We start from the raw sequence: 15616 nt of genomic DNA, 5'->3' as shown, positions 1-15616 counted from the left end.
AGTTCAAATTGGTGATGCGTGCTCAAGCCCGCTTGTAGTTGGGAAAAACACGAGAGGAACACTTGTTTTCGTTTCGAATTTAAATGTAATCATGCATCTGTGAGGGGTTTGTGAAGCTTTTCACTCCTCTAAAACGATGATCAACACATTTGTGTGTAACTTTTCGGATTAATTGTTCACAGCTACGGTTACACTCGCAGTCACATATCACATTGATCAGAAATCTGTCTTTCCTCAAATTGCATCATATACTGCAGAGGATAAATCCTAATTGTTACGGATGATTCAGAAACGACGACTATCGTTTGGTTGTTTTTGTCAAGACCACATTCACATTACACAATCAAAGCCCCGGTTCTGCTGACAATATTCTCTACCTCGGTTTCCTCAGCGCAGACTGCCTCTCACGTCTGTGGGAACATCCGAGCCCGCAGCCCCCCGGCTCCTGGCCTACTTCTGAATCGATGTTTGACAAAGGCCGAGTCTCTCCCTGAGCAAGATGCAGAGAATTAGAGAGGCTCTCATGTGGTGAGAAGGCCACACGCAAAGCTAGAGGGTGCCAAGTCCACACTATCCATCACAGACAAATATCCTTATCCCAGATCATATTGCCATGCTCTTAAGCGCAAAAACAAACCTGCTTGCGAGCATCTAGGGTTGCAGTGCGAAGACAAACAGAATTAAAGTTTGATCAATGGTCTGCATTGTCTTCTTGAGAAAAGTTTGTCTTTTTGCTATACTTCAGCCACTGAATCGACACAAAGCATTTGAGGGCTGACATGCAGGCATGGTCCAGGAAACAGGTAATATTCAATTTAAAAAGTCCTAATATTCATTCCCAAATTTACCTCTCATGCGAGGCTTGACTGAGTGTCACACACTTTCACTCAGTGGTGCTGCTGTAACGATCGACACGTGGAGCCATCACTGAAAAGACAGCCCGTCGGAACAAAAACAGAATACCGAACGGTGTGGCTCATCCATTAAATGCCTATTTTTTTCCCCCCTTAATTTTTTTTTTGGCCAATTGCCTACCTATGTATAATTATGTCTAACTTTTGTCAGCCGCTCAAGTTTTTAAATGCCACATAATTGTGGTGAGTCAAAACAGTAGCCCAGTAGCCCACTCAACTGCTACGTTGCGTGGCTGTGACAAAGAGTGTATCTTTTTTTTTTAAGGTCCGAGTCGTTTACTTCAATGCCAAATGGTAATCAGAGCAATTTCCAGCTCCTCCGCTGAGATCTTGTCACTTCTGCTCAACTGGTGTTACATTGCAGTGCTTCGTAAATTAGCATTACCTGAGGAGTAACACGGGTGGGAACTGAGCATGGGCTTCAGCTGCAACGGACAATTAGAGCAAGTATGTGTCATACTTGGACATATCTAGGAGAATATTTTTTCTCTAAGCGCAGCCAAGTGTAACAATGACCAGTTGTGAGCTCTGTGGATCACTCCCACCTGCTAATAAAGCCAACATTCAACAAGATTTGTGTAGTGCTGCTACGCTGTGCCAAAAGTAGGGCTCATTCAAGAATATACTTAATGGAATACTGCAAATCAAGAGTCATTGAACTTTTATTCGTGTTACAACCACACAGAACCGTTTACACAGCAATTTTCCTACCTGAGTTTCTCATCTCTGAATAACATGAACAGATTTGGCTCGTTGACAAAGGCGGCTGAAACGTGCTCTCTCAAACGGTGCAGCCATGAAAGAATTTTTTTTTTAAAAAAAAGGAGAGAAAATAAATTAGATATAAATTGACCAAATTACCTTTCAAGGTGGTTGGAACTTGAGAGAAAAAGTGTAGATTATCCATAGCAAAAAAATAAAAAATAAAATAAATCAACGTGATCTGATGTCCTGTAGTCGCGAATACACCATTAATAAGCAACATGGCATTTGACAAAAAAAATCACATTTATTGTATTTGTCAAACAAGTGTTGAACTTTACATCAGTCTTAGAATGGAGAGCCCGTTGTAATATGTTTACACAAAATCAGGAGCTACAGTACAGTATGTATAGCAGTGCTGGGAAGTATTTCCCATTTATTTCAAAAATAATAATAATAATAAATAAACCATTTAAGGCAGTGAAAGTAAACTCATGATTAATTAACAACAAAAACCCTTCATTTTCAAACTGCCCATAACTTTGTCTAAACAGTTAAAATATGTACTGTACTTCTACATAAAGTAAAGCCACTCTATCAAAATCAAATCAACACATTTAAGTGGGTGATATTAATGCAATCCAGACAGTATAAACACTGTTGACTGGTGGGAAATGTGATAAAGCATTCATTTTTTTTTTAATGTATAGTTTCTTTCTTTCTTTACATATGTCTTTCACGTTCAAACTCACTACCATGAATCAACGGTTGAAGCCACTAAGTATAACTTCTAGACAATAGTCTCTCAAATGTTAAACTTTGTAGTTAAACAGGTTCTTCATAATTACGGTTTCCCAAGAATCTGTATTTTACACCAGCAATACAACAAAATATATATTTATAGCCATTATTCTTGACTACAGATTCAATGTACAGTTGAGAAAATATAAGGCCAGGGGCTTGATTGCTAGCGGTCATACAATCGAAACGGCATGGGGATGAAGGATGACCAGGACAATATATGTTCCTTTTTAGGGGGCGTGAGAGGGAGGGTAGTCTGTACAAGCTCAGGTCAATGTCCTGGTCCATGAGTGTCATTTTGTTCACAATCCCGAAAAAAACCCAACCAAACAAACCAAAGAACTGAACAAAAACACGGTGTTGGGAAGTGTATGTACAATTTTTTTAAATGCTTTTCTGAGGGATCAAGTAATGGTTCTTTGTTTTTGTTTTTTATTTTTTTTGTCCTTTTGTATTTCTATTATGGTACCGTACAGTTTTGACAGCAGCAGCACATTTAAATACATAATTGGCTTATCTCTAAAAATGAAAATTCTGTATTTTATGTACACTTTTAATAAAACGTTGCAGCGCATTGGCTGAAAAGAGTGGAAGGGTGACCTGTTTGGGGAAGCAGAGCGCTCAATGGCTAGTTCCAATGACACACCTGCTTCCTTGACTAGTTTGTCCACCAAACGGCTGAAAATGGTCAAGAGAAGGTCTGGTTGTTCATTTTAATACATTTAAAGGCTTGTGACTAGCTGCATCTGTCCTTCCCGTACATCGCCCTCCGGTATGCAGCCGTCTTTAGTGATGGGGATAATGTAACCATCACTTGTCCCTTTGCCTATCTGGTAATAGGCCTGCAACTGGTGGCCGGCTCCTAAGTTAGGCATGCTCTTGTAGTAAACGTCCTCATTCTCGCTCCTCTTGGATGGGGACAAGTCCTCCACAACTTCCGGACTGCTCTCCGGATAAGGAGAGTCCCTCAGGTTGGGCATGCTAGTGTACAGGGAGTCTCTGTTTGGAGACTGCAAACTTTCCTGGTCGTTGTTGTCGGGCGTCAGCTGGCCTACAAGGGTTTCCACTCCCCCATCAATCCTCACCTTCTTCTCAGGGGCATACAGAAGCGAGTGAGTTCGCTGGGGGATGAGCGGGGCCTCCAGCTCGTGCTGATGGTGCAGCTCGAGGCCCACCGCTTCGCCCATGTGCACCAAAGAAGAAGCGTCGGCGACAATGGCGTCATCTTCGCTGCTGCTGCCACCCACCGCTGTCACCTTGGGTGGAGCCCGCTCCGTGTTGTGGTGGTGATGGTGGTGGTACTGCAGCGGCGGTGGAGGCAGCTGCTGCTGTTGAGGGCGATGGTGGTGATGGGGAGCGTGAGGCAAATCGGGGGGCTGCTGTTGGTGGATTTTGTTACAGGCACGCAGGTTGTTGTGTACAAGCTCAGAGATGATCATTTTCTCGAAGGCAGCGTCGTCCAGACTGAGTCCGCAGTCGGCCACCTGTACACTGTCGCCGAAGTCCGCACTGCGGAGTGAGTAGCTGTTGTTAAAGTTACCATTTAGCGGTAGAGTATCCATTGCACTTGTATCCCTCACCACATTGTTCAGTGAGTGCCCTGCCAAAAAAAACATAATGACTTTCTGTTATTTTTATCTTCATAACACATGACCGCTGAATCCAATTTTTAATGCTGTTTAGGATGCACGTAGTTAATAACTTTCAGCCATGCCATACATCTGTTAGTTTGGCACAATGCTTTGCATGCATTTTCAGCTTGCCATTTATTTATTTATTTAGTCTAACTTTTGAACTTTCAGCTGTCATTTATTCATTGTCAGCTGTGGTGTATTAGTATGCCACAAAGAGTCAATGAAAGGGGGATCCCAAACAACATTAAGAAAACCAAGGCAACGGTAGCCATCATCACGACACACTGGGAAGAGGCAAGCCACATTACACCAAATAGGTTGAAGGTGCAAGGCGAGAGAAAAAGCACGACGACGGGGAGGAATGACGAGAAAGGGAAAGTAGTCATGTGTAAACATGAGACAGCCATCTTTGTTCTCACTACACGGGGAGCCCACAAGCAGCACTCCACCATCACCACACACAGCAGGTGAAAAGACTCACTTCATGTCTGCCTGCTCAGCCTATCTGGTCTAAGAGCAGCTGATGTACAAAAGAAAGTAAAATGATTTATTGTAACATAAAGAAAAATCACTCAAAAGAGCAACCCAAAAACGAAATTTAAAAAAAAAAAAAAGTTTGAACTGCAACATAGCAAGAGCAAAGGTTCAGAAAATCTAACCGGCTTCCAAAGGCAATTGTGTTCAGAATAGCAGCAGTGCGTCTTAAAAGTTGAGCAAACACACTTCTGTTATTCTGAACACAACTGTATATTAACCAAAAACTATTAAATCGCTTTTCTCTTTTGCTTTTGTCCAATTAGGTATACATTCTGTCCGCAGCATGTGCGCCCATAGCTGGCTCAGGTCAGAGGTCGCCAACAGCCCGGCATTTGGCATTCGTCACAGTGACAGTTCCCAGTGAGACACCGGTCACTGGCAGAGCAGCTGAGAAATAACACAAGCACCGTAGAGGTCAGACGCAGTCATGTTAGGAATTCCTCAAAGCCCGGAGGTCATGAAAAGCAGCACCCAAAAAAAAAAGATAAATATTAGTTATCCCATGATAAAGAGAGGAGATAAAGGCCAATGTGACTCTGAACACTAAACCAGATGTCGACATTAGCAGGAAGACTAATGGGGGTGATTTTGCTGCACAGATTCTTTTTCTGTAAAATACGAAAAAGAAAAAAAAAAGACGTAAAAGGATCAGGTTTGCCACGTTAAATGCCCCACTTCTCGTGGCGAAAGCACGAAAGGCAGATAAGGTCAATCAAACAGCTGCTGCCATGCCAGGCGCGTGTTTACCACTGGACAAAAGTGATTGAAAAAGGTTGCGGATGAGCTCAACTGGACTCTGTCACTGCTGTCCGTGACAGTCGGACAGAAAATCAGGAAAAATGATAATGCCTCTAAAATATTGTCAGGTTACTTTCGAAATCATTCCAAAGAATTCGAACAACATTTTGTGAACCACTTGCTCATTGAGTGTGTGTGTTAATGGCCTAAAGTAAACAGTAAAAGTGCCGGTGGTGGCGAAGGGGTGGAATGTTTGTTTTGTTTTAGTTTTTTTTAAGTAGGCATGCTGAAAAAAAATTTACATTTGATAGGCAAAGTTAAGTTTGACTCCCATACTTGTCTCTCTGTAGGTCACTAGAGGGAAGCACAAGGAAAGAGCACAGAAACATCACAAAAGATGCCATTTCAAATTCAACATGGTGGGGGAAACATACAATGAAGCCCAGATAGGACACTTTTTTTTTTTGTCTCAGTCAATTCTGATTTGTGAATGGGTGCCCTCTGGCTACAAAGAACACACCAAAATGTAAAAAAATAAAATAAAACGAAGACGTTTTTATTAAGCTGTCAAAATAAGTTGTGAAAAATATTTCCTTGCCATTTCTAGTCACTAGATAACACCTTCATCCAATTACACAACAAATATTAAAAATGAGAGGCCAGAATATGCCTGATTTTGGGCTTAACTGTAACTGCACTGCAGTCGTCATAACAAAATTTAAAAAAACGTTTTGATACGCGGGTGACCCTTCTTTGTATGAAATGCATTTTCTGATGTTAACAGATTTGATGTGTTTTAAGGGTAAATCTCCCATTAAAGCACACAACAAATGTCCTGAGAACATGGCTCATGCATTTTACATCATCACCTCATGACTCAAACAATCCGGCTTGTTTAGGTTGAGAAATTGATGGGAGACAAAGAGTGGACAGGATGGAAGTGTGACAATGCAACACTGTAGAACACCCTGCCTTTTGTTTGGCCTGTCAACACTACATTGAAGAGTGAGATACTTCGGGGAGGGCAGGTTTCAAAAAAAGTGAAGAAAAAAAAAAGCAGGTGATAGAATAAGCAAGCACACCTGGAGAGTTAAACACTGGAGCCGTGGGCGTGTTACACACAACTGTCTCAGCCAGTAAGGTGTTATAAGGGTTGTTAGAGCCTTGTGGTCGAAGAAGAGGATTTGTAAGTAGATAATTCCCGGTCATTCCTGGAGATGATAGACAGAAGGTGAGAATGTGCACTCAGCCAACAGTGAAAGTCATAAATGAAAGCCACGTTCAGAGAGCGTCCTTATTTGAGTTCTGTGGAAGCAGCTGGAAAAATGCGAGACGAGCAAAGACATGCGGACAATCGTTTGGTGTTCTTGCCAAGTGTAATACTCTGCTGACTGATACGTAAGACCAATGACTCAAATGTTGCACCTGAATAGAAACAACGGGTGGAATATGAATAAAAGGACTGGGAGGACAAGCAGTTGGTGCGCAATCGCATGGGGATGGTATTTGTCAGGTTTTTGCAGCTATATAGAAATGAGAATATTGTCCAGTGTGCATAAACACTTTTTTTTAAAAAGCCCAACAAAAGCCACTCTTTAAGAGATCATTTTCCTGGAGATGAACCCTAAAAAGTATCATCCACTCAACACAGCAGCAATGGCTCAAGGCTTGCCACTCAAACAAATGCAAGCTGATAATCAAACCCTGAAGAAAGATACATTTTACGATGCCGGCATAAAAGAACATTTCTTCATTCAACAAAGTGTGAATGAATGGCAGTTATAAGGCTGTGTTCCTGTTCAGTTTGTTCTATGAAAAATGCCAATGACATAATCCAAAATTGTTAGTTATCACACTACATTTTGGTGAAGGGATGGAAACCGTCGCTCTACAAAGCTGACTGCTTTGAAAAAGATCAGCAAGATAACATTTCCAAAGGGCTTTTGGACAGTTCTGTATTTATTTAATCGGTTTTAACCTTTTTGGGGGAAAATGTATGCACTTCACACCAAGTAGTTTCTGCTGTATTACATTTGCGGGGTGCCCCCAGACAACAGTCTAGAGCAAGGGAGTGGCAACTGGTGACCCACATGGGCCAAACTCTGACTGGCCTTTGAATAATGTAAAAAACAACATATACCTAATTTGGGGGGGATTAGTTTTTCTTTTTACAAACCCAAAAATCATTCAATCCTTCACACTTTTTGCAAGAGAAAATGGGGGACAATAACACTGAAAAAGGGGAAAATCCCAAATATGAAAAAAATATTGGAAAAAAATAATAATGCATATGTGAATCCACAGGTGCCAAACTGTGAATATGCAGAGGTCTACTGTAGTTTTAAGTCGTAATATCACCAATCACAACGAGGTGGCAGACATGTCTTAGTTGCGCTTAAATTGGGCCTGCACTCCAATGTGAGTAGGCCTATTATATAAACTGTATATTTTTGGTGGATTTGGAATGACAAAGTCTTTCAATAATCTTGACATTTTGAGTAAGTTGATTTTTGTGAAGAACAAAAAATTGAGCACTTAATGTTCATTTCTTGGTCAGCAGTTTTGTGCCATCCATTAATGGTAGTTTTTCTTCAAGAAAGTCATTTGAAATAGAAAAAAAAAAGAAATACAGTTCATGGTTACTTTATTGTTTGCTTCAGACTCTTTTTTGTTGGATTAGGACTGCATTTTTTCAAATACATGCATTGACCAATGTAATACAAATTTAAATACTGTATATTGACAGCTTATATTTTGCATGTATGCTCATATTTTGCCCATATTTCAAATGGCACGATGAAAGAGTGTGGCCAACTCCAGCATTTAAGTTGCCCCTTCCTTGTCTAGAGCATTTTATATCATGAATTAGACGTCACATTTTCCTCCAAACCGTATCCTCCTCTCCATTTCTTTTTTTAACCAGCTTCTAATGTATTTCAGGGAATGAAGGCATCTCCAGTGTCATTATTCACCTGTGTTAAATGCCATCTGTCTGTCCGTTGGGCAGACTTCAGGGATGCTTTTAATGACAGGAAGTGCTTCCAGGAGATAGAGTCCTCGTTTAGTGCAGTGGCTCTCCAGGGTAGCTAGGTTTCTACACCCCGGAGTGATCAATATCTAACCTTTACATTAACAACTTCACGGCTCGACACTGTGGGGAGAAGAGCTCGACTTCTATTTTGTTAGAGGTGTATGAGCGAGTCAAAATGTGCCTCGGAGCCAGAGGTGCAGTGAGTTACCTTGTAAGAAGTGACAGTGAAAAAAGAGAGTGAAGGCAGAGATGTGCAGGTATTGGCATCGAAGCAGGGTGGGTTTGTTAACTGCCTCGGAATAGGCCCGCTTCTCCTTCACATGCACCAAAAGCCATTTAAGAGACAGGAGAAAGCCGAGCAACACGCTAAGCGCTACGGGTCAGCCAGAGTTGAACATCATCTTCTCATCATCATATTTGTGTTCAAGCTAAATAATAAATGACAGTTCTTTTTTTTTTCATCCCCTCACCATTTGAACGTAACCGAGGTCACCTCAGATGCCAGGCAACAAATGGCTTCTTTCTTCAAATATTCAGGTCTTGGTTTCTTCAATTCAGTTTCCTCATTTTTAATTTTGTCTCCATATGTGCTGTGCGTGTTTCTCTGTACGCCGTTTGGACAGCCAGCACTTCAATAGGAAATGTTCTATCCTCGCCCCACTTTAGGGTTGACCGGACGGATTATTTGAGGACGGGTTTTAGTAATCCTTTGTGGACACAACAGGGAGACTAGACGAAAGGCCGAGATAATTTCTTTTTCCTTTTCTAACCGCACGGCTCTGTCTTTTCAAGCTGCGGCCATTTATTACGATTGCCGAGGTACCATCCTTTGCGGCGGCGAGGAGGAGTATTTTTAAACCGGGTGATGAAATGTGTGCATAGGGGTGTGTGTGAGAGATGTGGAGAGAAATGAGGTGTGAACTGACCTTGGTTAAGGGTGGAGGTGCTGTTGATGTCACCTGAGATAAAAGAGGACTCAGATTGCTTTCTTACGGTGTCATTCCACATTCTCCTGATTCGACTCTGTCAGGTCAACAAGGGACAGTCATTAGGACTTTAAACAAGCCCGCTGTGCAGATCCACTTTCATTGCTTTGAGTTATGTGCGCCATCTTCCTCCGCCCACTTTTTATAATTACAGCGACGCTGTCTCCAATGTCACCGTTTTTCAAAATGAATGCTTTTAGCCTTCGTCACTTGCTGAACACATTGGAAAAGTGAAAAGGTGTGGGCATAACTAATTAGCCGATCATTTTGAAATGGGTCCATTGTGTGGAATGATTGTTGATTAATCACATAGTGTACTACTTGGCTGTAACCAAGAATTTGCTGTAAACTATGAGAAGCTGCGCTACAATCCTGTACATCAAAACAGACCTCCATTGCGGAGCATTATGTTGTTCAAAACAACACTGCCATTGCAATGCGTGCACGTTCTGCTTTTTCTATGGCATTTTTTTGGACAGGCAGACATCATTTAATTCTAGTTTTACCTTTGTCACCGGAAGATGTCCTGATCTACCCCACTACATATCTGTCAGCCATCTTGGGGGAGTCGATATATTTTACTTTCGTTTTATTTAGCATCTTTAGTCACCGTTTAACCCGAAATTCAACTTGAAAGTCAACCTGCATCAGAAAAAGACTGTTTGACTTTGAGCCTTACTTTTAAGCGGTGGACAAAGGAAATGCAGTCAAATACCCATCCGTTCTTCCATTGGCATTCTGATGTTGAAAGCTAGCGAGCTAACCCACCGATCACGGAGGCAATCATGTCATTTTGGCTTGACCCAAAGTCAAATATGGTGCAATGCCGAATAAAACGTGCAATTCTATTTCACATGCACATGGCATTAGTGAGAAAGGTGGCAGAAGCTTAAGTGGGCCAGCAGAAAAGAAAGGAACATAAGAAATTCGGAGGATGTAGCTAGTCAATCCGCTTGTGCAAGCTTGAGGATCTACCTGGGTACCAGAGGAGTAGCGTGCGCTTGTCCGTGTCGTGGAAGTCTTTGCTGAGCCATGCGAGCTCTCAGTTGGCAGCCTTCCACAACAGTACGTGTGACGGAAACATTTGCTGTACTCTTTGCGGACCTACGAGTACAGACAAACATGGCTCTCCGGAAATCTTCAAGATGTGTCGAAGTGCTCTAAAGGCTTGCCATCTGTTCTGCTGAGCACTGCCGGATGTCATGAAACCTACCTTTTTCTGGAGGAGGCAGTGGAAAACGAAGATAAACATCCCCTGGAAGGCGTTAAATATAGTGAAGAGATATGCCATGACAATGGAGGCCTCATTGATGAAGAAGAGTCCAAAGGACCAGGTCAGACCCAGCAAACAGAGAAGCGCAAAGGCACCCATGACCCAGGATCTAGAAAATGGCCAAAAACAAAAACAAAACAAACAAACAAAAAAAGCAAGACATTCAATTCTGCATGAATAGCTTATATGTCTCTGACAAATCAATAAATGGAGCATTACTAAGAAAGGGGACAGGAAAGCTGAAAATCCTGTCCAAGTGAGCCACCAATAAAACTCATCCAGCACAGACCTACAACATGACTGAATAAAAGCAAAGAAAACAATTGAAGGGCATGTCTTTCTAACCTTTTCTCCCAAAAATATCATTTTTTCCAGTGTGATGCTTTGTATTGTTCAGATCTGTTCCATATTTTCTATTCAGTCAGAATAAAATGCAGCTCTTCAATAAAACCCTTGAAGGGGAAGTCATGTTAAAAAATGTCTTTACAGTAATATGTTCTCTGCGGCCCCACGAGTTTAATCAATACGGTGTTTAATGTAGCGGTTTGGGAAATATGAATTAAGCGGCAAAATCCACCCGTTTTTATCCATCGCAGTTGCGGGCATTTTGCCACTCAGGACTGAGCTTGTGAATGTCACATGACCATACCCTTAGGCAGTTTTGGTGGCAAAAATTGCCGCCCTCTGAGATGGCTAAAAACGGCCGGCTTTTTCTGCTTAATTAATATTCCACCAACAAAATACTAATCAGAATTTTGTGTTTAGACTAGTGAGGAAGGATAGAAGACATGATTGAAAAGAAAGTTTTTGACTTGCCTCCCCCTTTAACAAACGAACTGACCAACACCTTTAAATCAAATAATGTTATTGCCCCGTGCTGTTAAGAATGTCAAAGGAAGCTAGAAAATAATTCTGTAAGTTGCAAACGCGCTTGTTAACACCATGGGAAAAAAGTATCACTTCATTGTTTTTGTTGTTCTGTCATTTTGTGTAAAATGCAATGCTAAACATAATAGGGAAGAAAAGGAAACTAATTTCCTTTATATGGACACAAATTCCTGCGCCTTTTCCATATTATGAAAAGAGAAAAAATAATAATTAGTGCAGTAATTTAAAACCCTGATAAGACAACCACGAAAAATATGCAGAGCTTTGAAATCCCATTACACCTTTTTCACAGGAACGTTTTCTCAAAACAAACAGCACAATCCGAGGGTACAGTATTTTATCTGTGTCTGAACCTTGCAAGTAACTACCAGCACTTGAGGAAAGAGTTCAAGGAGTAAGGGCAAAATACCACCTGTTGGGTGAAGTCGCCACAAAAATACAACAACACAATGTATATAGTGAGAGGAAAGATTCACAAAGACAGGACTGATTCGTTTAAAGGTTGCTGTCTGGCAGAGAACGGATGACCCAGTAACAACTGGAAACAGGAAAGAGAAATAGGCAGGAGAGGAAATAGAATTAAGGAGAAATTGACGGGTTCTGGTCAATGCGTCCTTACTTGATAAACTGTTTATTATCTTCATAGCTAGCATGAGAAGCAGGAAGAGAGAAGCACAATTAGATCGCAGCAAGGATTGGACTGCAAAGCTCAGTAGACAATAAACATACAGGTTGCTGATGATTCAATTGTAGCATTCGTAGGCTATGTTGACCATGAGTTGGTACATTTAAATAAGCATGTGTGTGTGTGTGTGTGTGTGTGTGTGTGTGTATAATTAGCCGAGGTGTAAAGTCAAAGCTTACCCAGGCAAATCAGTATTATAGTAGCCGTCACAAACGTGATAATTACTGGCATGGATTGCCCCACAGAGAAGAGAGTGACAGAGAAGAGAGGAGAAAGGAGAGGCTGCGTGTTAAATTTGCTTTTACATGCAACATGCAGAGACACTGCCGCTAAAACAGTGCCATGAGAACACAAACAAAAAGACCACAATGATGCTATTAATAGACGGAAAATCCTTGCCGGAATAAACAATTTGAAGAGAAAGGTTCCGAGCACAAAGAACAAATTGTGGTTTCCTTAATATGCGAGTGGAAAAGCTCAAATCCACCCGGGTGCGTAAATAAGCCGTTCTCCTGTCTGCTCTTCTTGATTGCACATTCACCGCAATGTTGTCACACATTTGTTAGGAAAAGTAAATAATGAAATCACGGCTGAAATGAGCATGACTGCTGCCCTTGCACTGTTCAGATGAGCAATGTGTAACCCCTGATTAGCGGCCTGTGAATACTGTTTTCAAATGTATGCAAAACTAAATAAATAAATAAACAAGCAATTACAGCTTCAGAAAATGTCCAGCAGCAAATTTTCTATTGTGGTTTTGTGAAAGGGTTTGTGTTAATTTCTTGGGTTAGAAACTGGGATTGAAAAAAAAACAAAAACATTTCAAACATATGGTTGCTTTTCCGCTGTACCCTCACCCTTGGAGAGGTGAAAGGGCGTGATTTGTGACATTCTATGCAATTTAAAGTTGGAAGCAAATCATACTGTCATATCTATGCTTCAACAGTTTGCAACAATTTGGGTCTCGGTCAGTAGTTCCACTTCACTGAGAACAGAAACAGTCAAAGCTCCAAAGTCCGCCCCAGGCACGATACAAAGAGGTGATGATGCCATTTATTACGTGTAATTCAGTGGCTTGGTGAGAATCTGTATGGGCACTCACTTAAAGTGTGTGCATGTGTGTGTGCTTGGTTGGGGCGGCGGGAGACATGGTTAAATTAGCAAGTGTAAAGTAAGCAGAGCTACAGTATATTGACTGTTGATGAATGCAAATGAGCGATTTAACAGCGTGAGCTTCTCATAAACGACACTTACTTGATGGCTTGGTGAAGAAGTGCACGGGGGCTACAAGACATCGAGCAAATTGCGGCCTCTGTGATTTCAAATGCTTTCATTTATAGGGCTACTTGCTCGTTTTCCACACTCTGGCCTCTGCTTCCACTTGGCGAGGCAAGATGCCAGTCAGGGTGCTCAATTCCTACTTACTATTTCCCAGTTGCTCAAATAAATTGATTAAAACGTGCATATATATATGGGCCGGGATGGAGGTCTGTTATTTTGATCATATTGTTATTTTGACGAAATCATGCCATATACAAATAAAAACATCTGTCAAGTGTTTTTTGCATTGCAGAATAAAATACGCCTCCTCAGATATGCACACCACACGTGTAGTCATTGCATCTCGCTTTTGTCATTTAACTCTAGTATTTCATCAACAGCGGTGGTTAACTCATATCTAGTTTTATAATGGCCCCAATTTGATCCTGGAAATTGATTGCCTCCATTTTCCACGGGATTAATTGATTTCTAAGACCCAATCGGAAGGCCTGGTCATCATTTCACAAACAGCTTTTGGTGTGACAGATTGTATTTCTACATGATTCCATTTCTTAAAAAGTGAAGGACTAAAAAAAAAAAAAAGTATTGCTCAAATAAGTTAAAAAGCCTTTCCGCCAGAGTCACAGAGCCTAAGTTTTCATGGACAGTGGTAAATAGCAGCAGTGTTATATTACTTATAAGTAGGATGTGGCTATTGTGCAGCGGAGACTTTACTTACTTGATATTCTCCAGTCGGCTCGAGTCTGGTTTCAGGGTGGTTGAGTGCTTCACCATTTTGTACATAGTGATGACCAGGAAAATCAGATTGAGCTGTCAAATCGGAGATAAGGCAGTATTAATGCATAAGGATGAATAACTAACAGAGGAAAAAAGAAGAAGAAAAAAAAAGGATCTTGGTCAATGTTGCATCAAAGTTCCAAAATAAAAGAGGAGGGAGGCCAATCCTGCATGTCTGCAGACTAATCCAATAAACATCCATCGCTCCAGTCGAGAGACGACCGGCCAAGTGGCGCCAAATTTAGTGTCATTCCATATCAATAAAAGCATGAGAAAGCATTAAAATCCATCAGAGAAGGAACAAAAAAAAAAAGAGAACGGACTCCTCAGTCTGAGGAATTCAGGGGGGAACAAAAAGGAGAAGAGGTAATAAGAAACCATGTTGTTGTACAACTGCATCATTTTATGCACATACTGAAATATAACCAGCAACAAAAGGCTTAAGGGAACATTGTACATTTTTCGATTCCTCTGCACACTAGAGAAAAGACCACAAATCGGTGAGATGAAGAGGAGGGGGGGGGGTAGCATTTTAGTGTATTAAATCTTAAGGGAATCAGTGGCACATAACAGCCTGGGGGGGAAAAAAAGAATCTGACGTGTTGAGAGAGGGTTTTTTAGTTTTTAGTTTTTTTGGGTTACCTTGAAAATCAATACTGTGATTTTGAGACGCAAAGCCTGTATGGACTGACAGAGAGGAGCTGTTTCAAATAAATTCACTTCAAATAATATTTATTCTGGAACAAGGTAGACCTCGACTCAGCATGTTCATGCACTCAAACGAGCAGGCGAACCTTAAAGAAAAAAAAAAGGCAAAGAATATCTGAGAATGATGAATTGGAGTGTATGCCTATCAAAGACAACGCATGTCACCAGACTTTGAAACTGAACTTTTAAGTGCTGGGTTACAAACAGCATAACAAAGCCCTCCAAGAATAAAATGGAGATGCGTACTTTGCCTGGTGGGAGGGAATGAAATAAACGACCTTTGTGGGTGCCACTCGGACCGTGGCCACTCATTCTTAAACAGATTGTGTGTGCAAGTGTGTGTGTGTGTGTTTGCGTATTCTCCTATGAAAAGACTGCCTGTGATCGATACATCGCCCCTCCTCATGCAATCAGCTCATGGTGCAAAACACAATAACGCAGGCTGTATACTAGGGATAGGGTGGGGAGAGAACGCTGAATCAAGTGCCTCGGTTTATATCACGAATGGCAATGAACCCGTGTTTGTTTTGCAGGTATCAGCGATTATTTCCATCATCCACCGGAATGAGTCAAACAGTGGGGACTGGAGCTGTGGGGTGCGGGCGGGGGGTGTGCGGGGGAGGGACGGGAGGAGTTTTGAAAAGCCCCCTTTCACATCGAG

At 41.5% G+C, this 15616-nt stretch overlaps 1 protein-coding gene across 14 annotated transcripts in view; it reads right to left on the bottom strand.

Moving 5' to 3' along the window:
• Positions 1 to 1558: 1558 nt before the first annotated feature.
• Positions 1559 to 15616, bottom strand: part of adgrl2a (adhesion G protein-coupled receptor L2a) — a 106161-nt gene continuing 92103 nt past the window's right edge. For 2 of the 14 annotated variants that reach the window (XM_086115028.1, XM_086115025.1), the window contains 9 exons: positions 14189 to 14280; positions 12369 to 12413; positions 12124 to 12150; positions 10557 to 10725; positions 10319 to 10447; positions 9284 to 9380; positions 6409 to 6537; positions 5663 to 5680; positions 1559 to 4017 (listed from right to left, as the gene is read on the bottom strand). In XM_086115028.1, the coding sequence (XP_085971154.1) occupies positions 3140 to 4017; positions 5663 to 5680; positions 6409 to 6537; positions 9284 to 9380; positions 10319 to 10447; positions 10557 to 10725; positions 12124 to 12150; positions 12369 to 12413; positions 14189 to 14280 (1584 nt within the window). In that variant the 3' untranslated portion in view covers positions 1559 to 3139. The other 12 variants (XM_086115023.1, XM_086115036.1, XM_086115031.1 and 9 more) reach the window with 8 other exon arrangements.

Source organism: Hippocampus guttulatus, chromosome 7 (genome assembly GCF_054856545.1).
Source record: "Hippocampus guttulatus isolate MCC_2025c chromosome 7, RoL_Hgut_1.0, whole genome shotgun sequence".
NCBI lineage: Eukaryota > Metazoa > Chordata > Actinopteri > Syngnathiformes > Syngnathidae > Hippocampus > Hippocampus guttulatus.
The sequence above is the reverse complement of the archived record's forward strand: the minus strand, read 5'-3'. Positions and strand labels throughout refer to the sequence as shown.